General features: G+C 45.7%; 1 protein-coding gene across 15 annotated transcripts in view; it reads right to left on the bottom strand.

The window, feature by feature from the left end:
• ADAT1 (adenosine deaminase tRNA specific 1) overlaps positions 1-26,575 on the bottom strand; it is a 95,471-nt gene extending 68,896 nt beyond the window's left edge. For 4 of the 15 annotated variants that reach the window (XM_073308400.2, XM_073308395.2, XM_073308396.2 and 1 more), the window contains exons 1-5: positions 26,419-26,569; positions 25,560-25,751; positions 18,520-18,588; positions 4,616-4,670; positions 3,659-3,873 (exon numbers count right to left, since the gene is read on the bottom strand). In XM_073308400.2, coding sequence (XP_073164501.1) covers positions 3,659-3,873; positions 4,616-4,670; positions 18,520-18,588; positions 25,560-25,728 — 508 coding nt within the window. In that variant the 5' untranslated portion in view covers positions 25,729-25,751; positions 26,419-26,569. Of the gene's footprint in view, positions 1-3,658; positions 3,874-4,615; positions 4,671-18,519; positions 18,589-25,559; positions 25,752-26,418 lie in introns of all 15 variants that reach the window. The other 11 variants (XM_073308404.2, XM_073308403.2, XM_073308401.2 and 8 more) reach the window with 9 other exon arrangements.
• Between the last annotated feature and the right edge of the window lie 834 nt (positions 26,576-27,409).

Here is a 27,409-nt window from a genome sequence, read left to right as displayed (position 1 = left end):
GTGCACTGCAGCCACTGTAAAAAGGTTCCTGCTCCAACATCCCCAACGACTCCCATCACGACCGCCGCTTCTACATGAACTGGGTACCGGTCAATCAGCGGAATCAGAAGCAGTTACAGAACTCTGGAGTATTAGTATACTGTTACAAATATTGTATTAATATTATTTTTTTTTAGAGTTGTTAGTAGCTGGTAGTGTTTATAATGTATGTATGGCTATGGGCGTTAACCTGGACCTCTGCCCTGGGGGGTTGGGATAAAAATACGTTTCTACAATTAGCCCAAAATTTAACCAACGCATGGAATGTTAGTGACTGTTGGGTGTGTTCCCACTTCTCTTCCTATTCACTGCAAGGGTTCCCCATTTTGCCGGTTCCAGCGCTCCTCAATTCTTGGCAAAATGGTTTGGCGTGGTACGGCCAAAAGGGAAAAAGGGGAAGGGGACCCATAGATTTTAGGACCTGGATCCCGAACCATTGCCCAGACTTGCTCGTTAAGGCCCCCTTGTGCGTAGAAAAAAGGTCGCTACGCACCCGAGGCAAAACTACTCTGGGAAAATACCCGAAAACCCACTGTGAGAAAATTCTAATTTTGGGAAACAATGCAAGTACTACTCTTTTGCTGTATCCCAATGGTACTGAGGTAGCCAACTATGCCCGTGCTGGAGGCTATGTGGGGTACATTCTCAGAGAAAATGCGACTCAATTTGCCGGCCTTACATTATGGAAATGGGGGGGAATAGGACCCAGTCCTGATGATGCTGCATCCCTGGTGGGACGATTGCAGGAAGTATCTCAGAACTCAGGGGGCAATAAAGGCAACTATAGCATAGTATTAGGAGATCATCACTTATGGTGGGTATGTGGCATTTGGACAGGAAAGACCTTGCCCCCAAAGTGGTTGGGAAGATGCACGGTGGCCTTTGCCTGGCCAGGAGGGATGCATCGTAGAGACTTAATAGAAATCAGAGACACAACCCGACGAACCCGTCGAGATACCAGTTATAATCCTATTGTCCAGGAAGGCAGTACAGGCATGCGCGCCTTCCGTATTCTTTTTCCGTGGGTGGGGGTGGGCCAACTTGAATACGCGCTAAAAAATATGTCAGCCGAAATGGAAATATTTACTAACGCCACTCGAGATGCAATCCAAGCTTTGCAAGAAGAAATAAGCTCACTAGCTCGCTACAGTATGCAAAACAGGTTGGCCCTGGATCAGCTTTTAAGTGCACAGGGAGGGGTGTGCACATTTCTCAATGCCACATGCTGCCTTTATGTAAATCAAAGCGGACGCATAGTCACAGATACTAACATAACTGCAAACGTGTCAGCCTTCTTTCATAAGCAGGCCTCTATTTCTCCCAGTGTGGGCTTTGACTTGTGGGGCTGGCTCACCAGCTGGTTGCCTAACTTTGGATGGCTAAAAACCTTGTTTGTGTATGGAGTGGGATTCCTTATGATTGTGGGTCTGCTGTTCTGCTGTGCGTCCAGTTGTTGTGCCCTCTTCCACCGGGTATGTACCAAAACCATGAGCCCAGCAAAGATACTATATGTAAAGAAGGGTGGTGTTAACCAAGATGAGAAACATATGAACATGTTAAACAATGAATAATGAGCCATGTAAGATAATTATCTTCAGGCTCAAAGGGGGGAACTGATAGGGAAAAAACCCAGAAAACGACCCTATAATCATGTAAAGCTACGCTGCTGTCTTTTTTTCTATGCTTATTTGTCCTTTCTACTTTGTTTATGGATAGAAAGAATGTGAACTGTGTGTAACCTGCACTCCCTGCTTTTGGGGAGAGAATTCCTTATGCAGATAAGCCTCCATGCTCGTACCTACCCCAGAACTTCAAACAGACTGGGTTAACCGGTTCGAACTGGAAGAGATATCACAATGTATGTTGAACCAAGCTATAAAAGCTCATCCCTGTTCTTTGTTCGGGGCTTCACCATTTTCCTCTGAAAAGGAATTGGTGAGCCCTTCAGCTGTCGTATTTGCTAGCAATAAAGTGCCTCACTTTATCAAAGAGCCAAGACTCTGTGTTTTGTTTGGCTAATACAGAAGTCCAGGGAAGGCTACCCTCCTAACCCTAGACGGGAGGGGAACCCTTTTTCCCTAACAGTGAAACACTGGAATGAGTTACCTATGGAGGTTGTGGAATCTCCTTCCTTAGATATTTTTAAGGTCAGGCTTGACAAAGTCCTGGCTGGGATGATTTAGTTGGGGATTGGTCCTGCTTTGAGCAGGGGGTTGGACTAGATGACCTCCTGAGGTCCCTTCCAACCCTGATATTCTATGATTCTAAGAACATTTTGTATAGTAAACAGAGTTTTTAAATAACTTCTCACTGTCCTGGACCTAAGTTATTGGGAGCCAGAGAAAAGGAATGAGAGAGAACTGGAATGCAATAAAGGGGGTTGTGTGGTTTCTTTTTAGCTTCTTGATAGCCAGTGTGGGGGAAAACAGGAGCACAGTTTGTGACTGGTTGGTGAGTCTAATTTCAATGTTAACCACCAGTTTTGGGACAATCTGTTCTCCTTTTTGAAGTCTACCCTGATCTTGGCATTTTCAGCGAGGGCTACCACAGGCACTCCGGGTCACACCTAGAACCGAAAGGGGCTGATACATAGCCGACAGAACATAACCCTGAGGAATGTTCCCTCTAATTTTTGACAGGCCGTGTGCGCAAAAAAATTCATCTGTGCAAATTGTTTTGGTTCTGTGCAAATTTGTGTGTGCCTGGTGTTTTGCCGTGTGCATGGGGTTTAGGATCTGTGTGCATACGCGCACAGCTTAGAGGACAACAGTGACCCTGAGTATCCTTCCTTCTCTTCCCACACTTACATTTGAAGATCCGGATTCCTGTCCCAAATCTATGTTAGTGAAGAAGATTGTATCAGTTTGTTGTACCAAATTGGTGGAAAATCACTGATGTAAATTCACAGTTTGCTACTTTTTAGAAGGCCTGCACTCTGACTATGCCAGTTCATTCTCAGTCAAGCACGTTTCAGCGTATTTGGAATGTTTTAGCAAAACCTTTGTAGTAGGGTCAGTGTTGAAAAAGCAAACCTGGGACAAAAGTGCATCTGTATCTAAGGGCACATATGAAACAACAATAGGCCTAACTACTTAGTAGGTTGGGGACTCATGTTCTTGGGTTTCACTGATAGAATTGCAACACTGTCATTTTGGACACTGCATCTTTTTATGTCGGGGGAATAAATCTGCTGTGAAGCGAGTCATACAGCATGGGTTTTGGATTTCATTTTATTAAAAAATCCTACTAATTTATTGGATTTTTGGGGGATTGGGGAATAAAATAATTATCTTTAGCCAACAGAATATAATAAACGTACTTGGGCTCCCTATGAGAGGTGAGTAGGCAGGTAAAGCAAAGCAACCAGGAAAAATGACAGGCTTCGTATGACAGGATCACTGGCAGATGCTAGTTTTGGGGCAAGAAAATGGTGGCCCATATCTCTATCTAATCAGGAGAGCACTGAAGCACTTGTATGTATTGAACAGGGTACTGGCTTACACATATGCTCCCTTCCCACATCAATATACCCAATAGGGTAGAAAGTGCAGCGCACCAATTTGCCAAGCCAATGCTGATCCACTGCATATGTTACTGATATTAATGGAGGCTGGCTCACCCTCTCTCAGCCATGGTTGGGGTAGCTGGCTCAGATGCATCAGGCAGGGATGAGAGGGCGAGGGATTGGCTCTTATGTACTTACAGGGGGTATGGCTGCAGAAAAAAATAAAGGTGATATGTGGTTTGAGTTTCCATTTCCCACTCTCAGTCCCTGGGCTGAAGATGCTGCCCTGTTGGTGTGAGGCTGCCAGCCACAGCTGGTAGAGGAGATACCTAGAGGGCAAGAAAGGGTTACTGAGAATCACTCACTTATCTTAGGACAGAGGAAGAAGTAAAGATAATTAAATTAAGGCCCACAAATTGAGCCCTGCATTAATACAAAATTTGTATCTGCATCCAATCCATGATCCACCTAAGCGATCTGTGGATAGCCATAGATTGCGGGGCTTTAAATATATAAAATTTGGATCTGCATCCATCCACAATCCACAAAAAATGGTTCGTGATATTTACAGATTTGCAGGACTCTACCCACAAACCTCTAGCCAGTTGATACTGAAGTGCACTACAGTGAGTCAAATGGCTGGTTAGCCTTCTATAGGCAGATATGATCCAAAAGACTCCACAAGGACACCTGCTGTCTGATCAGAAGCTTCATAGTGAGCCCAGAGGACCTGGATTCAGCCCCATGAGAAGAGTTATTTTTGCAAAGCCTGTATACAAAGGGGCAGGAAGAAGCCTGGGTGTGTAGGACAGGAGAGAAAGGGAAAAAAAAACAGACCTGTGCACAGGACAGATACATATTGCCTGTGGAAGGAACATGGGAGGTGCTAGCCGCTCCCATTCTCTTCTTGCACAGCTTAGCTCATTGGAGAGGGGAAAGGGGCGGTGTTCCAAATGTTACAGGTGAAGGACACATGCATTTACATTATAATAGCGTAAACACCCTGAAGAAAGGGGATATGACCAAACCGACCACTGAACAGATAACACCACAAGGGGCTTAATGTCTCACCTCTGGAAACTCCTCTTGGCAACGACTTCAGCATGACTGTCGTTGAGAATATCCCCTGCAGCAGCATCCAAAAAAATTAAATAATTCAACATTACTGCAGACCAGACAGAAGGAAAAAGTCACATGCAACAAGCAGAGCACCATCTAATGAGGCAGACGTGTGCACTCTGCCGGCTGCCCCAGCATTTCGTGGGTCTGAAACTATTATTAGTACAGTTGTCCGAACTAGGCTATCCTAAAATATTTAAACAACTCATTTACCATAAATGCTTACTGTCATACTCTTGCCCCATGATGCAGTGACTCTTGCAGCCCACTACCAACCCAGAGGACCATCACCTAAAGCCATACCTCTTTGGGCTATGATCCAGTCAGATCCTATAAGGTAAGCAGGGCTGGGACAGTACTTGAACGGGAGACCTCTAATGATCTCATTCCACAGCATTCACAGCAGGCATGTATAACAGTGATGGGGAGTATATGGGTGTGCACACTGGAAAAAAATAATTTATTCACCACACTGGACGTGGGCCCACTGGAAATGAACTTCCCAAAGCATTTAGCATTGCACAGCTTTATGTTCATTAATCTCCTTTGTGCTGGGTTGAATCGCAGAAACCTCCTGGGAGCTGCCACCTAATGTGCCAAGACTACTTCTGCCCCTGCTTTCCTGCCCAGACAGCTTAGGACTTCAGTGCCCTGCCTGGTTTGAGCCAGACCTGCTAGCCTGCTTCAAACCCAGACCGAAGTCTGAACCACATCCCCCAACAGCTGTAGGCTTAACTGAAAGCAGCTTACAGAAGCGTGCCTGTCTAACACTCAGATACCCAATTCTCAATGGGGTCCAAACCCTAAATAAATTGGTTTTACCATGTATAACGCTTATACAGGGTAAACTCATAAATTGTTCACCCGCTATAACACTGAAAGAGAGATATGCACAACTGTTTGCCCCCCAGCCAAGTATTAATACATACTCTGGGTTAATTAACAAGTAAAAAGTGATTTTATTAAATACAGAAAGTAGGATTTAAGTGGTTCCAAGTAGTAAGAGACGGAACAAAGTGAATTACCAAGCAAAATAAAATAAAATACACCAGTCTAAGTCTAGTACAGTAATAAAAACTGAATACAGATAAAATCTCACCCTTAGAGATGTTTCAATAAAAGTTTCTTTCACAGACTGAAGCTGAACACCTTCCTAGTCTGGGCACAATCCTTTCCCCTGGTACAGCCCTTGTTCCAGCTCAGGTGGTAGCTAGGGGATTACTCATGATGGCTTCCTCCCTTGTTCTGTTCACCCACTTATATATCTTTTGCATAAGGAGGGACTCCTTTGTCCCTCTGGGTTCCCACCCATCCTTCTCAGTGGAAAAGCACCAGATTAAAGATAGATTCCAGTTCAGGTGACATGATCACATGTCCTGTGACAACCCAAGCCTTCATTCCTTCCAGCCTGACTCACAGGAAGGCCCGCCTGCAAACATAGCCATCCAGTCAATTGTCCTGGTTGATGGGAGCCATCAAGATTCCAAACCACCATTAATGGCCCACACTTTGCATAACTACAATACGCCCTCAGAGTTATATTTCATATTTCTAGTTTCAGATACAAGAGTGATATATTTATACAGATAGGATGACCACTCAGAAGATTATGAGCTTTGTAATGATACCTTACAAGAGACCTTTTGCATGATGCATATTTTAGTTACATTATATTCACACTCTATATATAGAGTAAAAAGAAAAGGAGTATTTGTGGCATCTTAGAGACTAACAAATTTATTTGAGCGTGAGCTACAGCTCACTTCATCGGATGCATTCAGTGGAAAATATAGCGGGGAGATTTATATACATAGAGAACAGGAAACAATGGGTGTTACCATACACACTGTAACCAGAGTGATCACTTAAGGTGAGCTGTTACCAGCAGGAGAGAGGGAGGAGACGACAGACCTTTTGTAGTGATAATCAAGGTGGGCCATTTCCAGCAGTTGACAAGGACGTCTGAGGAACAGTGGGAGGTGGGGGAAATAAACATGGGGAAATAGTTTTACTTTGTGTAAATGACCCATCCACTCCCAGTCTCTATTCAAGCCTAAGTTAATTGTATCCAGTTTGCAAATTAATTCCAATTCAGCAGTCTCTCCTTGGAGTCTGTTTCTGAAGTTTTTTTGTTGAAGTCTTGCCACTTTTAGGTCTGTAATCGAGTGAACAGAGAGATTGAAATGTTCTCCAAGTGGTTTTTGAATGTTATAATTCTTGACATCTGATTTGTGTCCATTTATTCTTTTACATAGAGACTGTCCAGTTTGACCAATGTACATGGCAGAGGGACATTGCTGACACATGATGGCATATATCACATTGGTAGATGTGCAGATGAACGAGCCTCTGAGAGTGTGGCTGATGTGATTAGGCCCTATCATGGTGTCCCCTGAATAGATATGTGGACACAGTTGGCAACGGGCTTTGTTGCAAGGATAGGTTCCTGGGTTAGTGGTTCTGTTGTGTGGTTGCTGGTGAGTATTTGCTTCAGGTTGGGGGGCTGTCTGTAAGCAAGGACTGACCTGTCTCCCAAAATCTGTGAGAGTGATGGGTCATCCTTCAGGATAGGTTGTAGATCCTTGATGATGCGTTGGAGAGGTTTTAGTTGGGGGCTGAAGGCGATGGCTAGTGGCGTTCTGTTATTTTCTTTGTTAGACCTGTCCTGTAGTAGGTGACTTCTGGGTACTCTTCTGGCTCTGTCAATCTGTTTCTTCACTTCCGCATGTGGGTATTGTAGTTGTAAGAATGCTTGATAGAGATCTTGTAGGTGTTTGTCTCTATCTGAGGGGTTGGAGCAAATGTGATTGTATCGTAGAGCTTGGCTGTAGACAATGGATCATGTGGTGTGGTGTGATCTGGATGAAAGCTGGAGGCATGTAGGTAGGAATAGCGGTCAGTAGATTTCCAGTATAGGGTGGTGTTTATGTGACCATCGCTTATTAGCACCATAGCGTCCAGGAAGTGGATCTCTTATATGGACTAGTCCAGGCTGAGGTTGATGGTGGGATGGAAATTGTTGAAATCATGGTGGAATTCCTCAAGGGCTTCTTTTCCATGGGTCCAGATGATGAAGATGTCATCAGTGTAGCAGAAGTAGAGTAGGGGCATTAGGGGACGAGAGCTGAAGAAGCACTGTTCTAAGTCAGCCATAAAAATGTTGGCATTCTGTGGGGCCATGCAGGTACCCACAGCAGTGCTGCTGATTTGAAGATATACATTGTCCCCAAATGTGAAATAGTTATGGGTGAGGACAAAGTCACAAAGTTCAGCCACCAGGTTTGCCGTGACATTATCAGGGATACGGTTCCTGATGCCTTGTAGTCCATCTTTGTGTGGAATGTTGGCGTAGAGGACTTCTACATCCATAGTGGCCGGGATGGTGTTATCAGGAAGATCACCAATGGACTGTAGTTTCCTCAGGAAGTCAGTGGTGTCTCGAAGATAGCTGGGAGTGCTGGTAGCGTAGGGCCTGAGGAGGGAGTCTACATAGCCAGACAATCCTGCTGTCAGGATGCCAATGCCTGAAATGATGGGGCGCCCAGGATTTCCAGGTTTATGGATCTTGGGTAGCAGATAGAATACCCCAGGTCGGGATTCCAGGGGTATGCCTGTGCAGATTTGATCTTGTGCTTTTTCAGGGAGTTTCTTGAGCAAATGCTGTAGTTTCTTTTGGTAACTCTCAGTGGGATCAGAGGGTAATGGCTTGTAGAAAGTGGGGTTGGAGAGCTGCTTAGCAGCCTCTTGTTCATATTCTGACCTATTCATGATGACGACAGCACCTCCTTTGTCAGCCTTTTTGATTATGATGTCAGAGTTGTTTCTGAGGCTGTGGATGGCATTGTATTCTGCACGACTGAGGTTATGGGGCAAGTAATGCTGCTTTTCCACAATTTCAGCCTGTGCACGTCGGCAGAAGCACTCTATGTAGAAGTCCAGTCTGTTGTTTCGTCCTTCAGGAGGAGTCCACCTAGAATCCTTCTTTTTGTAGTCTTGGTAGGAAGGTCTCTGTGGGTTAGTATGTTGTTCAGAGGCGTGTGGAAATATTCCTTGAGTCAGAGACGTCAAAAATAGGATTCTAGGTCATTACAGAACTGTATCATGTCCTTGGGGGTGGATGGGCAGAAGGAGAGGTTCCGAGATAGGACAGATTCTTCTGCTGGGCTAAGAGTATAGTTGGATAGATTAACAATATTGCTGGGTGGGTTAAGGGAACCACTGTTGTGGCCCCTTGTGGCATGTAGTAGTTTAGTGTCCTTTTTCTTTTGTAGAGAAGCAAAGTGTGTGTTGTAAATGGCTTGTCTAGTTTTTGTAAAGTCCAGCCACAAGGAAGTTTGTGTGGAAGGTTGGTTTTTTATAAGAGTATCCAGTTTTGAGAGCTCATTTTTAATCTTTCCCTGTTTGCTGTAGAGGATGTTGATCAGGTGGTTCTGCAGTTTCTTTGAGTGTGTGTGGCACAAGCTGTCAGCATAGTCTGTGTGGTATGTAGATTGTAATGGATTTTTTACCTTCAGTCCTTTTGGTATGATGTCCATCCGTTTGCATTTGGAAAGAAAGATGTCTGTCTGTATCTGTATGAGTTTTTTCATGAAGTTGATAGATACAGCTAAATTCCATCTTAAGTGATCACTCTCCTTACAATGTGTATGGTAACACCCATTGTTTCATGTTCTTTATGTATATAAATCTCCTTACTGTATTTTCCACTGAATGCATCTGATGAAGTGAGCTGTAGCTCACAAAAACTTATGCTCAAATAAATTTGTTAGTCTCTAAGGTGCCACAAGTATTCCTTTTCTTTTTGTGAATACAGACTAACATGGCTGCTACTCTGAAACCTATATACAGAGTGTGTCACATCCTTAACTGCCCTTCTTTAAAAAAACAAAAAAAAAAACAAAAAAAAAACCTCAGGCCATGGGTAAGACACTAAGGCCTGGTCTACAGTACACAGTTATTTCAGAATTAGCCGAGTTACTTTGAAATAAAACTGATTCAGTCCACACAACCAAACCAGTTTTTTCAATTTAAAGGGCTCTTTAATTCGATTTCTGTACTCCACCTTGGCAAGTGGAGTAGCGCTAAAATTGAGATCGCAGTTCCGGGTGACAGGTACTGTGGATGCAATTCGACATTACTGGCCTCCGGGAGCTATCCCAGAATGCTCCCTTGTGACTGCTCTGGACAACACTCTCAACTCCGATACACTAGCCAGGTAGACAGAAAGAGACTACTCCAGGGACACAGAGCAGTATTGTACAAAAATCAAGGAGCTCAGGCAAGCGTACCAAAAAGCCAGGGAGGCGAACGGGCGCTCTTGGTCACAGCCCCATATATGCCGCTTCTAACATGAGCTGCATGCAGTTACGGGGGGTGACGCCACCACTACCCCACCACTGTCCGTGGACACCTGCAAGGGAGGAGTAGCACGGAGCGAGGCGGATGAGTTTTTGGAGGATGAAGAGGAGGACGACAGTGCACAGGCGGGAAGTGGGGAATCCGTTTTCCCCCATAGCCAGGAACTATTCTTAACGCTGGAGCCAATAGCCTTCCCCCACTCCCAAGGCATGCTCCTGGACCATGACCCTGGAGAAGGCACTTCTGGTGAGTGAGAGCTTGATCGGAGCCATGCGGTGGAGGATGGGGAGGAAACCCAGCCGCGCTGGGCTGTTTGCGTTTAGTTTAAAGGTCTCATCCCTGCTCAGAGCCTCATCAGAGCCATGCGGTGGGTGGGGAGCGAGGGGGGCGGGGGAGGGTGTTGTGTGAAGCGATCATCCCAGAGAGCCCGCAAACCCTCCTTTTATATGGCAAACCCACCAGGCATTGCTCGTTATGGGAAAGGGGGCCCGGCAGTTTGAAAGCATTGAAATGAATGCAGAAGAAGCAGAACCCCGTGTGCCCCTAGGGCTTACCATGGCTGCCTGCAAGCTGAATTCTGTTGCCTGGTTGCATGTGATGGCTTACTCACACCAAAGCGGCAGGCACTTCAGTATAAGAGGCAAAATACGACCTTGTACAGAAAGAACATGTGCTGTGTACTATGAATTGCCTGTTTCACTGAGAAAGAGTGTCCCCTTTGTTCTCTAAAATGTATCTTTTAAAATACTACCCTCCCTTTTTCTCCTCCCAAAGGTGCAAATGTTTCAACAGGGCCCCTATCTACTCCGTCCCAGAGGCTGGTCCAGATTAGAAAGCCGAAAAAATGAACTCGGACGACATGGACGACATGTTCCTCCCGCACTGATAGGGCCCAGCTGAATGCGTGGAGGCAAACAATTGCGGAGTCGCGAAAAGCGTTACATGAATACGAAGAGAGGAGGGACACGCGCGATGAGAGCAGGCAGGATGCGATGGTCAACTTCATGGTGGAGCAAACTGACATGCTCCACTGTATGGTGGATCTAATGTGGGAAAGGCAGCAAGACCAGAGACTGCCGCTGCAACCCCTGTATAACAGCCCTCCCTCCTCCCCAAGTTCCATAGCCTCCTCACTCAGACACCCAAGAACATGGGAGGGAGGGGGAGGCTACGGGGATCCACACAGTCAACCCCAGAGGATTGCACAAGCAGCAGAAAACTGGCATATCAGAAATTTTGATTTGGTTTCTGGAGTTGTCCTTCCCTCCTCCTCCTCCTCCACCCCCTAACCCAACACCCCCCCCCCCCCCAGCTTCTGATTTCTCTCATTATTTTGTGCAACAAATAATAAAGAACGTTTTTTAAACAATTGTGACTTTATTTCCTTTCATATATATAGGGGGCGGGTAACTTTCAGAGAAACAAACTGTCACACCGTACCCTAACCAGTCATGAAACTGGCTTTCAAAGCCTTTCTGATGTGCAGCACACCCTGCTGCACTCTTCTAATCGTCCTGTTGTCTGGCTGTGCGAAACTGGCAGCCAGGCGAGCTGCCTCAACCTCCATCCCGCCATAAATGTCTCCCCCTTACTCTCACAGATATTGTGGAGCACACAACAAGCAGCAATTACAATTGGAATATTGGTTGTGCTGAGATATAACTGAGTCAGTAAACTGCGCCAGCGCACTTTCAAACATCCAAAGCACATTCTACAACCATTCTGTACTTGCTCAGCCTGTAGTTGAACGGCTCCTTACTACTGTCCAGGGTGCCTGTGTACGGCTTCATGAGCCATGGCATTAAGGGGTAGGCTCGGTCCCCGAGGAGAACTATAGACATTTCAACATCCCCAACAGTAATTTTCTGGTCTGGGAAGTAAGTCCCTTCCTGCAGCTGTTCAAACAGACCAGGGTTCCTGAAGATGCGAGCATCATGCACCTTTCCCAGCCATCCCACACTGATGTCGGTGAAACGTCCCTTGTGATCTACCAGTGCTTACAGCACCATGGAAAAGTACCCCTTGCGGTTTATGTACTGGCCGCCCCGGTGTTCGAGGGCCAAGATAGGGATATGCGTTCCATCTATTGACCCTCCACGATTAGGGAACCCCAGCGCATTAAAGCCATCCGCAATGGTCTGCACATTTCCCGAAGTCACTACCCTTGATAGCAGCTGGTCAATGATTGTGTTGGCTACTTGCAGCACAGGAGTAGCTGTTGGGCGTTGCAAGCTTCCACAGAGCTATGGCCACTCGCTTCTCAACAGTGAGGGCTGCTCTCATTTTGGTGTCTTTGCGCTTCAGGGCAGGGGACAACACGTCACAAAGTTCCATGAAAGTGGCCCTACGCATACGAAAATTTCGCAGCTACTGGGAATCATCCCATACCTGCAACACTATGCGGTCCCACCAGTCTGTGCTTGTTTCCTGGGCCCAGAATCAACGTTCCACAGCATGAAGCTGGCCCAACACCACCATGATCTCCCAATCACCACATGCTGTGCTTTTAAGAACATCTGTGTCCATGTCCTCATCAGTATAGTAATCGCGCTGTTGTCTTTTCATTGCCCAGTTTTGCAGGTACTGCACATTGCTGGATAACGCGCGAGGTATTTACAATGGTCAAAACTGCAGCGGAGATCTGAGTGGGCTCCATGGCTATGGCGCCTGCACGGATAATCCTGGAAAAAAGGCACAAAATGTAGGAGAGCAGAGTGGCAGCGAAAGAGGTGCTGTTTGGTTCACGATAGCCAGAAAAAGGCAGGAAACGGTTGTCTTCTGTAGCTTTCATGGAGGCGGGAGACCAGGACAGACAACATGGAGAAGCTCGGTAGCTTGGCAAGAGCGGGAGAGCAGAGTTGGCAGTGGAAGTTGTGCTGCTCGGTTCATGACGGCCGAGCAGAGTTGGCAACGGAAACATTCAACGAGGAAGAGAAAGAGTAGATACCAGAGATTACATAGGAAGACAAGAGAAAATGCGAGGTAGATTCATAGTAGCAGGAGAGCAGCGGTGCACCGTCTGCTGAAATCAATATGGCGTCTGCAAGCCAAAAAAGCATGAAACGATTGTCTGACATAGCTTTCATGAAGGGAGGACCGACTGACAACACACACCCAGAAACACCTGTAAGAATGTTTTTGCCCCATCATGCACTGGGAGCTTAACCCAGAATTCCAATGGGTGGCATGGACTGCGGGAACTGTGGCATAGCTACCCACAGTACACCGCTCCGACATTCAATGCTAGCCTCGGTACTGTGGATGCACTCCACCGAATTCACACGCTTTAGTGGGGACACAGAAGACCGAATGTATAAAATCGCTTCTGAAAATTCAAATAGAATAATTTCAAAATAATTTCGTACTGTAGATGTACCCTAAGAAACACAGCATTCCAGACAAAAGCGAAGGATTTCTCAGAGCTAATGCTTCAGGATGGTTTTAAAAACAGCAGAGGCTGGTTGGATCATCTATTAGCAACCTAAATAGAAGGTAGAATGTTCCTCTATTAATGTTAGAGAAGGTAACATTCAGTGTCGATAGGTCTGATTATGAAAATTGGTGATGTTTTGAAATCTGATAATGAGCCCTTGTTAATATACTAAAGGCTGCTAATAGATCTGGGATATATTCACTGAAGAGAACTGAAATATTTACTAAATTTGAATGTGTTTTGCCTGTTACAAGCAAAATTTCTTCTGATAAATTGGTGCAGGAGGAACTGTGTGTGTCTGATTCAGAGGATGATGACTCCTGTCGACAAAAATTCAATCACAAAGGTTTAGCCAAAGGTTTTAGATACACGGCCCCGGCCCACCATAGGCACTGACTCCACAGCTGTTTGGGACTTTGGCACTTAGGACTTTCCAGGAGGGAGGAGCAGGGATGTGGTACGCTCAGGGGAAGAGGCGGGAAAGAGGCGGGGCCAGACCGGGGATTTGGGGAAGGATGATTTAATTGGGGATGGGTCCTGTTTTTGAGCAGGGGGTTGGACTAGATGACCTCCTGAGGTCCCTTCCAACCCTGATATTCTATTATTCTATAAGGCATTGGAATAGGGCCAGGGAGGGGGCAGAGTTGGGGCACGGCCTTATGGACTAGACGAGCAGTCTGAGGTATAAAGTTCAGCATGTAGGATTCTTTGCTGTGAGTGGTTGGGAAGAATGTTTGTTAAAAGTGGCAACGTATTTTGTATGAATAGTTACTTTTAAAAGTTCCTGCTAGTACAGCTATGTTGATAGACATCAGTGTTACTGACCACCTAAGGAATAGTTACAGGTGTTTATATTTTATTAAAACCCCTCTTCGAACTTTTAAAGTTAATACATTGACTTTTAATAGCATACTATATTACTCTTCATTTTTGACTACACTTTTGTATCCTTGTATGAAAAGGTTTCAGTTATGCAGCCCTCGGGCCAATGTACTAGTCCTCATGTGGCTCTCGTGGTGATTTGAGTTTGAGAGCCCCGCTTTAGACCATCAGAAAGCCTCCACCCATTTCTAGGAACAGAAAACTGATGGAAATATTAATGTACAGAAATAAATTTTGAGTTACTACAAATGTTACAGTGAAATATCTATAGCTGAGTATAATTAATTTCCTGCTTCAGAATAAATTCTTTAAAAGATTTTAACCATGTATTAGGAACATGGAAATTTCCATAGTGGACCAGACACCAAAAATCTACCTAGTCCAGTATTCTCTCTTTCTGTGACCAGAACCAGCTGTTTCAAATGAAGGTGTAAGAGCCCTGCAGTAGACAAATATGGGTAATCTCCCCCCACATAGATCTCATCCTGGTCTTTACCAGTTAGAGACTGACTTAAAGCCTAAACCACAAGGCTGAATAATCCTTCCAAAATTAGGCATAATTAATTTTAGAATACGACCTCTGAATAGGTCTTGATATCCATATAGATGTCCAAACACTTTTTAAACCTAAAGTTCTTGACTTCAAATGACTCCTTGCAGCACTGACTTTCACAGTGTAATTGCACGTTTGTGTGAAAGTGCTTCCTTTTATGAGTTATTAACTTTCCATCTTTTGATTTCATTGAATGTCCATTTGTTCTTATGTCCCCTCTTAATCATCTCCTCTCTAAAGTCAACAATCCCAATCTTTTCAATCTCTCTTCATGTGACTTTTCCAGGGCCTTCATCATACTTTCTCTTCTCTGAAACCCCTCCCATTCTGAAATATTGCTTTTGAGATGGGAGTGGGGACGCAGTACTGCATGGGTTGCATCACTGATTTATACAAAGAAATACTATTTTTGGTATTCTCCATGCCATTCCTCATGCATCCAAACCTTGTTTGCTTTTTTGATGCTGAGGTCTCTAAGCAGTCTACAGTGTTACCTCAGTACTCACTTAGTTTTGAGATAATTTAATATTAAACATGGCACCTAGTATAGAATCTTGAGGCCCCACTGTTAACCTTTTCCAATGACAAAAACTGACCATTTAGTCCTTTTTCCTTTCTGTCTCCTAGACAGTTTTTGATCCAAGACAATACTTTACCTCTCACGCCAAGACTACTTAGCTGCTTTAATAACCTCTAGTGAGGGACCATTTTGAAAGGCTAAATAAATTAGGCCAAACATTTCTCTTTTATCCATTACTTTATTGACATGTTCAAGAAATTCTAAGAGATTAATTAGATGATTTTCCTCTGCAGATTCCATGCTGGTTAGACCCTATTGTATCATTATCTTCCAGGTGTTTTGTTGGTTGAATCAAAAATTTAAAAACAGAACTAATTTGCCAGGTATAGCTATAAAGTTAATTGGTCTATATTGCCCCAAATTATCCCCTAAAGCAGTGGTTCTCAACCGAGGGGGTCTGTGAGCCATTTCAGGGACCATGGGACCCCACAGCTAAAACCCGGAGCACAGGATGCCACCACCCCCGACCGCAGTGCCAGAGTGGGGCAGTCCCAGGAGCAGCTCCACATACGTCCCTCTTCCTCCCCCCTCCCCCCCCCAATGCCCAACCCCCTGGCCAGGTCAGAGGCAGAAGTTGGAGTCAAGCAGTTACTGCTCTGGCTAGTGCCATGAAGCAGGTTCCCCCATCTGTTGCTGGTGCCTAAGTTGCTGCTGCTCCTCAGCTCATGCAGCTGGTAAGAGCCGCCCCACAGAGGGGGACCCCGCTCTGTGGCCAGCAGAACCCTTGGGGAGCAGTGACCACAGGGGAGCCCTCCTGGCACACAGCCCCTAACTACCCCCTCACTGCAACCCTGAACTACCCCACACCACACAGAGCCCCTCGCTACCCCCTGCCTGTACCCTGAGTGATTTTCAAACTTTTTGAGCTGAACCCCCACCACACACAACCCAGACAGGCTGGGTGGCCTGCTGAGGTGAGTCACGGGGTAGAGGTGGCACTGCCTTCCTGGACCCCACTGTGCAGAGCTTGCCCAAGCCCTGCCACCCCCCCCCCCCCAAATAGAAGTCAAACTATGCCTATGCCCAAGGGCCCACCCCTGGCCCAGAGCCCCAAGTCCCCCACCTCCCTTGGTGGGCCCTGAAATTTTATAGCACGTTGGGGGGGGGGGGGCGTGCCTCGGAAAGAAAAAGGTTGAAAACCCCTGCCCTAGAGCCTTTTCAAAAGGACTACAACATTTGCTACCCCTCAAGTCTCTTGAACACTAGCTGTTTTTAGTGAAAGATTGCACATTTTTGTGAGCAATTCAGACACTTCATATTTGAGCTTCTTCAGAACTTGATGGACCATCTGGGCTGGTGACTTACTGCATTTAATATTATTGATTTGCTCTAGTATCTCTTCTCCTGTCATCAAGATCTGAAACTACCTCCTCTTTGTTACCAGGAAACAGCAGATGTGGGATATGAATCTCCTTTTTGATGGTGAAGACTGATGCAAAGAAATCAGTTAGCTTCTCAGAAATGTCCTTCTTGCCAATCACATATCTATGCAATGCACTTTAAAGCACATATCCTTGCTTTCTTTACATTTTAATGCAATCATATGCACTTTCATCACTGTACTGTATAATGACAGGTTTCAGAGTAACAGCCATGTTAGTCTGTATTCGCAAAAAGAAAAGGAGTACTTGTGGCACCTTAGAGACTAACCAATTTATTTGAGCATAAGCTTTCGTGAGCTACAGCTCACTTCATCGGATGCAACATGCATCATTCATCCAATGAAGTGAGCTGTAGCTCACGAAAGCTTATGCTCAAATAAATTGGTTAGTCTCTAAGGTGCCACAAGTATTCTTTTTCTTTGTACTGTATAATGCATTTGTCTAATCTCTTGCACTTAAGTTTAATAAAGTGCATTTAAAATAAAATATCACAAAATGCATATACATTCTAGCTGTCTTTTTGTCTTAGACGTACAGGGTTTTGAGATTACTAATAGCACCAAAGAAACTTTCCCTATTCTCTTAATAGATTTGTCAGGCTACCAATGCTACCCAAAATTATTAAAGCAAAATTTAATTTTAACATCTAGTTGACTTTTCACCAGTGGCATTCTTTGTACAAGTTTCATTGCACTCAACTTAGATAATGAAAAAACCTACTCAATTTCACTCATATGTCTGGTAAATTTCATCCTTTAGATCTTTAAAGACATCATATGGGTTGCAATCAATGCAATAAAAAAAAAAGTTAAAACACTGTTTTTATTTAAAATTAAAAGATAAATCATGAAACCATCCAGATTAATATTACATTGTGGTGGTGCTGCCCCCAGAAACACCCATAATAAGTAATCCGAGACACAGCATTTAGTGCAAAGCAAAAAACAAAAAAGGCTTTAAAATGTTTTTATGTGCAAAATGCACTACAGAGCACAGAAACAGCTTTGCCAACATGGGATCTGCCAGAGCTGCTCTCTTCTCTTGCTATATTCTACCTCTAGATTCTGGGGAAGACAAAGATCGTTGTATTGAAAGGCTCTTGGCCATGTCTCCTTCCCAGGTTACTTCCTGACATGAGTCTCTGTGGCCCCTCCACTCTCCAAGGAGGAGCAGCCAAGTGCAGTCTGGTCCTCCTCTCTTATAAATATGCATATTAAGGGAGGAGACAGGATGAATAACTTCTCACAGCAGCTCCTAGTTACTTATAGAGAAATCAGTGCAGTATGTAGCGGCTGATTATAGCTAAATAAGAGGGGTTTTCTCTCACTTTTCTGGAGTTTGGTTACTGTGGCGTTTTTCACAACAGGCTCTGAGGGAATCAGACTAGAAAACAAGATTTGCCTTTTTTGTTGTTTTTGTAAACGCCAGTACATTTGGGACCTACATTACCTGACAATGTCCATTTATACGGCTTTTGTCAGTTCCTCTTAAGGGCTGTGGATAGTGGGAGCGCAGTGCAGCAAACCTAGCCGGTAATGCTGTCTACCCAACCCTATAGGTTTGGGACTTTCTCTTGTACTGTTGTTGCCTTTCTGAGGCTGAGCTCATACCAATGACAAGTGACAAAGAGGCCAAGATAGGTTGCCTTGGTTTCTACACAATACTTACCAGTTTTCCTCATTCTTGCACGGCCAATGCATTTAGTTCCAGTCCCCATAGCAACAACTTCCTTAGTTACTGAAAAAGAAAATAAAGTTAGCTGAACCACTTCTAAAAGCATCACCCTAATTTGATCATTTTAAATCAGACAGCACCACAGGAGACAAGGTACAAGAGGAGGGATGAAGTAACACCTCTCTCACACACACTCCCACCCCCACTGGAGGGGAAGGCTATGTACCAGACTCACACAGAGGGGAGGAAAGTCAGGTACCAGGCACAGCACCAATGTTGGGGGAAAGACATGGCATGTGGCAAGGGAAGAGGGGAGCACTGACATGGGGTCCTATACACAGACAACACAAGATGACCAACTCAGGGACCCCCAAACAGGGAAGAGGACAGAAGGGGAATGCACCATACAATGCATAGCACAAAGGAGATGCTGATGAGGCAGTATGAAGCAATAGGGTTACCCTTACCCCCTTTTAAAGGAGACCTGCTCAGAAAAAAAATATTGGGTTAGTATCCTTTTTTAGATTCTTATTAAGAAAGTCAAAAAGTGTGAGTTTGGGTTTTTTTACATCTGAAATTCAGGTCTTGCCTATTTCACTGCATACTAATTGGTCAGTTTCACATCAGAACACATGGTAGAGAAGGTCTACATTTGCTAAGTGACTAGGGATTTTGGATGTCCAAAGAGACACTTTAAAAGGGTGGGTGCTCAGCACTGTCTGAAAAGAGGGAACCTCTAAGATGCATCAAGTTGTACACTCAAAAAATATTACCCACTTCTGAAAACTTAAACAGCAATTTTTCAACAGCTTAAATGATTGCTTCTTGGAACCGCTAACTCTGAAGTGCGCAAAGGAGAGGAAATGTGTAGGAGCTGGTTTGGGAAGTAACTATAGAAATTATCTCCTGATCACTTTTGCTTCAGTATTATCATGGGAAGAATATCAAGAACTAGAAAGAGGGATTTAACTCACCTAAAAAGTCAGAAGTGAGGAAACTTAAGAAAACCTTTAGTCTCAAAATAACTAAATTAAATAACTGCAATAGTAAAGAAGACATGTGTGCCCCAAACAAAAAAGAAGCAGGAAACAAAAAATTAAGCCATCATGGCTAACTGGCAAGGTTCAAGAAGTTATGCAAATCAAAGCAAGCATCAATCAGAAAATGGAAATCCAGCCCAAGCAAAGCATAAACTACAGCATGTAATCACTTCTGTAACTTCCATTTTAATTAAGACAGAATTGAAAGAACACATAGCCAAAGACATAATTTAAGTATACCAGAAATAGGAAGCCCACAAAAAAATTGGTGGTTACACTGGATCACCAGATTAAGCAATTACAGAGAACAAGGACATCACAGAAAAGGTAAATGTGGCACCATCAGAGACTGCGGTGTCAAGGGAGACACTGATAAATTAACCAGCAGCACATACATCCAGGAGTTCAGAAGGAGCTTAAGGATGAAGTGGATGAGCTACTACCAAAAATATGCACTCATTAAAAATCAATTACTATGCCAGGGGACTGGAAAGTAGCAAATGTCTTTCTGTCCAGCACTAAGAGTGATCCTAGGAATTATAAACCAGAAAGTTTTATTTTAGTACTATGTAAAGTGGCTAACTACAGAGACTTATGAAGCACCAAGATAGAGAGGATACTGTAGTAAGATAAGGCCCTGAAACATAAACCCTTATATCAGAGGCCTGGTATGAGGCCTAAGGCCCTGAACTAAAGTAATGGTCAAGACTTTACTAACATTAAGCAAAGTTAAGCTGTGAGCCAAGGCAGACCCTGCTCACAGAAGCTGGCAAGGAAAGGGCTGATGTTGCAAAAATACACATACCTAAAAGGTACTGGACACTAGAGATACCTGAACGCTCTGATCCTTGCACATTCCACACACATAACAAGGAACAGGCTGACCCACCCTGAAGACAGGGGCAAAAGCGTAATATGATGAATAGAGTTGTTTTGTTCTAACCAACATGTACAAGGTGAGAAGCGGCACCTTACTATGTAGAGGGGTTACACCTCAATACGTAAGGAAAAATGTGTAACTTGTTTGTGCCTGTGTAGAAGAATGCATCCCTGGGGCATTGACTCTGTCCAGCCTAGGGGGCAGTTGAGTGTCCCGCCACTGACTGAGCTGTGTCCATTGTCAGGGAGCACATATGTACTAGCAGAAGTGTAGACATCTGATCCGGGGAGCTAGAGACTGTTTCGTTTGACAATAAACCTGGCCGGGTGCCTTCATACCTTATCGGAGTCTGTGGTCATTGGGGGTTCTCTCAGGGTCTGCTGCGTCAGCTATCTGCACAGCGCCGGGGCAGCACACAGAGGAAACACAGGCACACAGCCGACTGTTATCAGCATTGGAGAGAGCAGAGCACCACACTGGTGATGTCTGACGACAGATGATATAGGGACAAATAAGCACAGCTTCTGTAAAGGAAAACCGTCTCTTCAATCTTTGAGCATATCAAGAAAACAGAGGATACAGGAGAACACGTTGACGGGTCATTAATGAAAGTCCCAATAAATTATAAGTAACATGGGGAGAGTGATACATTTCTGTCATGGATCAAAAACTGTCTAAGACAGGAAACAAAGGAGAAATAAATAACCACTTCCCATGATTAAGTGGCTAACAGCAGGTACACCAAGGATTCATATTAAGACTAGTTTTAAAATATATCTAACAATGATTTGGAGAAAGAGGAGAGTGGTGACCTGGCCACATCCACAATCCCAGCTGCCTAGTCACTATGTCTGACACCTTCATTAAAGCCTCCTTCCTCCACCCTCTCCGTGCAAAATTTTGCTCTTTCAAATAGAGAAGATTGACAAAAAACTACCACAAAAATCTTTCTACATCACCGACAGAGGTTTGTCATTTGCTCTCCTCCTCTAAACCTTCCACATGCAGCAGTGACCCCATTCATCCCCCTTCTGCCTCATGACCTCCTTCACCCCCTCATTCCTCTCTCACACTCCTCTTTAATCTCACTCACCTCGCGAGACTGCTGAAAGTGCCTTCCTTCAACCCCACCTGCCTCTCCAAATATTGCCCACCCTATCTCCTCCTCCCCTTCACCACCAAACTTGAGAATATGCCATGTGCAACCACTGTCTAGAGTTCCTCTTCTCCAGCTCCATCATGGACCCCCCTCCAGTCTGACTTCTATCCCCTGAGCTCCACTGAAACTGCTCTCCCCAAGATTTCTATTGCCTTTTCTTGGCCCAAACCCAGAGCCTGTAATTCTGTAACACTCCTTGAAATCTCATCATCTTGGCTTTTGTGGTTTTCCTCTCTCAACTCTCCTACCTCTCAGATCACTCCGTCAGTTTCTTTCAATTGTTCCTCTTTTTCCGCTCTCCAAACAGGTCCTGCAAAGCTCTGTTCTCAGTCCCCTCCTTGTCTCCATTTATCGAATAATGATGATGGGTGGGCAGATGGGGTTGGCTGTCATTTATTTTATCTATACTTAGCAAAAAAAAAGTGCAGATGCAAAACTCCATAAATATGGTATGTATTTCACGGTGATCCTGTCCCCTCATCCTTTGTAGTCACTTGTCTTCTTAGACTGCACAGTCTGAGGCAGGAATCATCTCTTCATATGCATTGCTACAGCACCCAGCACAACAAGGCCCGAATTTTGATTCGTAGCACCCTGAACACTATGTTCATTTCTAGTCACCTCTTCTCAGGAAAGATATAGCAAAACAGAAGAGTTCCAGAGAAAGGCAACAATGATGACTAGAGTCCTGGAAAGACTTCTGTATAAGGAGAGATTGAAGAGACTTGGACTGTTTTATTCAGAGAGGGGATATGATAAATACATATAAGAATAATTAATTGTATAGAGAAAGTCAGCTGGGGACTTGTTTATGCTCTTTCATAAGACAAGAACAAGGAACATTCACTGAAATTGAAGAGCAGAACTTTTCATCATCATCAGTGATCCCTCAATTCAAGGATGATCTCTACCACCGATTTACATATTGGTCCCAAGATGACTCAGGAGTCCAATCCTGGAAACACAGATCTGCCCGCGGTAAGTGCAGACATTTCCTGGAGGGTCAGCTGCCTGCTGGGAGAAAGTTCTTTCTTCCGTCCTTTACATTTAAAAACTGATAAAATACTCGTGCACATTGAACAACGGACATGTGGAACACTCTGCCACAAGATGTCACCAAGGTCAAGGGCTTAGGAGGATTAAACATTAATATGAATAATAAATAAATAAATTAATAATAATAATAATATCCACATTATATGGCAGTCTAATCTCTCATGCCTTAGGATGTAAATCAACCACTACCTTATGAGGGTTAGAATGTGGGACAGGAAGTGATGCTGGTCAGAATGGGGAAACACTGAAGAATGAAAGTGATCAGGAACAGCCAGCATGGATCCACCAAGGGAAGGTCATGCCTGACTAATCTAATCGCCTTTTATGATGAGATTACTGGTTCTGCGGATGAAGGGAAAGCAGTGGATGTATTGTTTCTTGACTTTAGCAAAGCTTTTGACACGGTCTCCCACAGTATTCTTGTCAGCAAGTAAAGGAAGTATGGGCTGGATGTATGCACTATAAGGCGGGTAGAAAGCTGGCTAGATTGTCGGGCTCAACGGGTAGTGATCAATGGCTCCATGTCTAGTTGGCAGCCGGTATCAAGTGGAGTGCCCCAAGGGTCGGTCCTGGGGCCGGTTTTGTTCAATATCTTCATAAATGATCTGGAGGATGGTGTGGATTGCACTCTCAGCAAATTTGCGGATGATACTAAACTGGGAGGAGTGGTAGATACGCTGGATGGGAGGGATAGGATACAGAAGGACCTAGACAAATTGGAGGATTGGGCCAAAAGAAATCTGATGAGGTTCAATAAGGATAAGTGCAGGGTCCTGCACTTAGGACGGAAGAACCCAATGTACAGCTACAGACTAGGGACCGAATGGCTAGGCAGCAGTTCTGCGGAAAAGGACCTAGGGGTGACAGTGGACGAGAAGCTGGATATGAGTCAGCAGTGTGCCCTTGTTGCCAAGAAGGCCAATGGCATTTTGGGATGTATAAGTAGGGGCATAGCGAGCAGATCGAGGGACGTGATCGTTCCCCTCTATTCGACATTGGTGAGGCCTCATCTGGAGTACTGTGTCCAGTGTTGGGCCCCACACTACAAGAAGGATGTGGATAAATTGGAAAGAGTCCAGCGAAGGGCAACAAAAATGATTAGGGGACTGGAACACATGACTTATGAGGAGAGGCTGAGGGAGCTGGGATTGTTTAGCCTGCAGAAGAGAAGAATGAGGGGGGATTTGATAGCTGCTTTCAACTACCTGAGAGGTGGTTCCAAAGAGGATGGCTCTAGACTGTTCTCAATGGTAGCAGATGACAGAACGAGGAGTAATGCTCTCAAGTTGCAGTGGGGGAGGTTTAGATTGGATATTAGGAAAAACTTTTTCACTATGAGGGTGGTGAAACACTGGAATGCGTTACCTAGGGAGGTGGTAGAATCTCCTTCCTTAGAGGTTTTTAAGGTCAGGCTTGACAAAGCCCTGGCTGGGATGATTTAACTGGGAATTGGTCCTGCTTCGAGCAGGGGGTTGGACTAGATGACCTTCTGGGGTCCCTTCCAACCCTGATATTCTATGATTCTATGAATGAGCTGAGACACTGTCTCACCCTGGTGAAGCTAGTAAATTTGGTGGGGTTGCTGGGAAAGAGCAACACTTAAGAGCCCTCTCCCTGAAGGCACACCATGTCCATTCATCAAAATGATGTGAGGCCTCAGGGTCCTGTTTGACTCCCCACTAACCCTGGATGACCAGTTAGCATCAGTATCTAAAAATGCCACTTTTCACCTCCAGCTCACTAGGAAACTCCTCCCAGATGAAGATCTGACCACAGTGATGCATATATTTGTCACGTCCAAGCTAGATTACAGTAATTCACTGTGTCTGACACAGAGTGTAAGAATAATGCAAAGGCTCCAGCTGATACAACGTGCAGTTGTCCACCTCTTCCATGGTTTTGGTTGCCATGAGAACATGGCACTGTCCCTCCACTGGCTCCCAGTCCATTTCCAATGCCAGTTTTAAGACTGCTTTGAAGATTAGGACCAATTAATGACTCAAGACCAGTTACATTAGAGATCAAATTCCAAACTGTAAAATGCCAAGAGAGTTGGGCCAATGCAGACCACAAAGTCCAGAACAAAGCATGTGACAGCCGGGAATCAAAGAGATGTGGCTGTGGAACAAACTTCCAGAAAGCAGAAAACCGCAGAGTTCAAGCCCCTTCACAAGTATTGCAAAACCTTCCTCCAGAAAGAGCCCTTCCACCAAGACAAGAATGATACTCACAACACCAATCCCCCCCCCCCCCCCCCCCCATACACACACACTCACAAAACACATTACAAACCACCGGCCCCTGCAGAGTTTTCAAAACCCAAAAAGGGAGAAGAGCAAGACACTCTGTAAAACCCACTAGGAACTTTTCTACTGCCAGTCTATTTTATATGGGAAGCGATCAGACAATACACTGATGTGTGGCACAACAAAACTCTAGGAGCTAATAGACAGAAAGGAAGGGACATCTTCCTTTGTGCTGATTATGCCATTATTTTTCATTATGGGGTTTCTCAGACCTTCCTGTAAAGCAGCCGAAAATGGGCACTGTCAGAGACAGGATACTGGACTAGCAAGACCACTTATCTGATCAGGTCTCATAATAATTATGTACTCTATTTTTCCTGAGAGAAAATAATTTTGCTAGAGTCACATCCCTGTCCTTTCAAACAAGATCTGCAAAAGATCTCACTTTACTTCTCAGGGTCCTCCAATGGAGATCTCCACCAAACAGAAAAGAATATTTAACATTCCCTATGTTTCTAGGATAAAAGTAAGAAAATGAATTCAAACACTTTTTAGGCAAAAACTCCACAATTTTTTTTCCTTTACAGGTCACCTTTAATTAAGCTGAAAATCATATTACAGGCATTTACTGAGAAAAGAAGATTCATTCTCACCCTGCAGATTCCCAACATTAAGGCAAGCCTCTCTTTCAGGCGCAGACTCCACTTTAACCACAGCTGCCAGTAAAGTCCACTCCCGGTTAGGATCCGGCTTCCCCTGCTTAGGAAGCTTGGTGCTATAATGTGTGTAGCACAGACCAGCAACCTCATCAGCTGACCACATGGCTCCAGCTGCCACATCAGCGTCTGAAGAGAATTGGATACAGCATAACAACGGCCAGAAAAGCATCACCTTCCCTTCCCAGTCCACCACCTCATATTACCCTTCCTTGTACCCCCATACAAGCCCCCAGCCGCACTACTGCCATCAGTTCCCACCTATACTTCAGCAGAAAACAGCAGAACTGTATTTTCAGGTGGTATTTCAAACAAGCTAGTCCCTTAGATGTTTCCCAGAGCTGCCGGAGGCATGGAGAGGCGACAAGGGAGGAGCTGGCGACTAGCCAAGGCACTGGACCAGACGTCAGGAGACCCAGTTTCTGTGCCCAGCTCCGGCCTGCCGCGCGCCGTTCGGCTCTCCGCGCTGTGCCGCCCTGCCCGCCCCCGCCCCTCCCCCTCTCCCCAGCCCCCCCCCCTCTCCCCCGCCCCTCCCCCTCTCCTCTGCCCCCCGCCCCTCCCCCTCTCCCCCGCCCCTCCCCCTCTCCCCTGCCCCCCGCCCCTCCCCCTCTCCCCTGCCCCCCCCGCCAGGCAGGCTGCGAATGGTCGCTACGGCCGGCGCGAGGCGGGTCTGATCACAGCTCGGCCCTCGCGCCGACGACACGGACACGCGCTCTAAGAGAGCGAGGACTGGGAACGTGTCATTCAAACTCCCGCTTCTCCCCGAGGCTGCGCCTCTTCCCGCCCGGTCGCTTACCCCTCCTCCGCGCCAGGAGACCGCCGGCGGCGGGGCCGGACGGCAGCCCAGGGGCGCCGCGCCGCGCCACTCGCCCAGGCCTGCGCGGCTCCCGGCCTTACCCGGGACTGGGGTCGCGACTCCCACCTCTTCCGGCTGCTCCGGAAGCAGATCCCAAGGCGAGCTTCGCCCGCGACCTAGCCGGGTAATTCCGCAGCCACGCCCTTAGCCCAGGCCGCGCACGAGGACATTTGCGAGCCGGCGCTCTGGGGAGAGGAGAGCGCATGCGCAAAAGTCCCTGCCGCGCTGGAGTGTCGGTCGCACGCGGGCACGCCGGGGCGTGGGGCGCTCGCCCGGACGCTGCAGTTAGCAGCAGCCCCGGGCCGGCCCGACCTGCGCCTCTCAGCACCAGGCTTACCGTGGGGCCGGCCCAGGCTCCGAAGGGGCCCGTAACGCCCGCTTCCTCCGCGGTTACCACAGCGCCCAGCCCCGCAGAAAGCCCTGGTCCCGGGCAGCCCCGGGGCAGCAGACCGCTGGCCACCCCCGGGCGTGACTCCAGCGCGCACCCCGCCGCAGGGATCCAGCCCTGAGCCGGGAGGACTCCACCAGGAGAAGTTAAAATAGTAGGGAAGGGAGAAAAGGCTCTACTTGCAGACGGGCCACTTTAGGTACCAGACACGCACCAGGAGGTGACTCAATTTCCATTTCTGAGCCATGGAAGCAGAAGTTGGCTTTTCCCTTCCAGATTTATCTAATACTCAAAAAGGGAATCTAGTGCCTGCCTTCCAGATTTGAACACCCTCAGAGTTCAGGAATGCTCAAGTTCAGCGGGGCCACTCTGTTACTTCATCTCTCCCAAGTCTCCACTATAATTTGCTGTAGAAAAAGTAGGATAAAATTGAATAACGAATGCTGGTCTCTTCCCAATGCTAACCAGGACTGGAATTGCTATTTTCAACAACCAGTACCTTTTTTTTTTAAGTTTTATTTCCCATAAAAATATGACAGTAAT

Source organism: Lepidochelys kempii, chromosome 12 (genome assembly GCF_965140285.1).
Source record: "Lepidochelys kempii isolate rLepKem1 chromosome 12, rLepKem1.hap1, whole genome shotgun sequence".
Taxonomy (NCBI): Eukaryota; Metazoa; Chordata; order Testudines; family Cheloniidae; genus Lepidochelys; species Lepidochelys kempii.
This window is presented reverse-complemented; position numbering and strand designations above follow the sequence as displayed.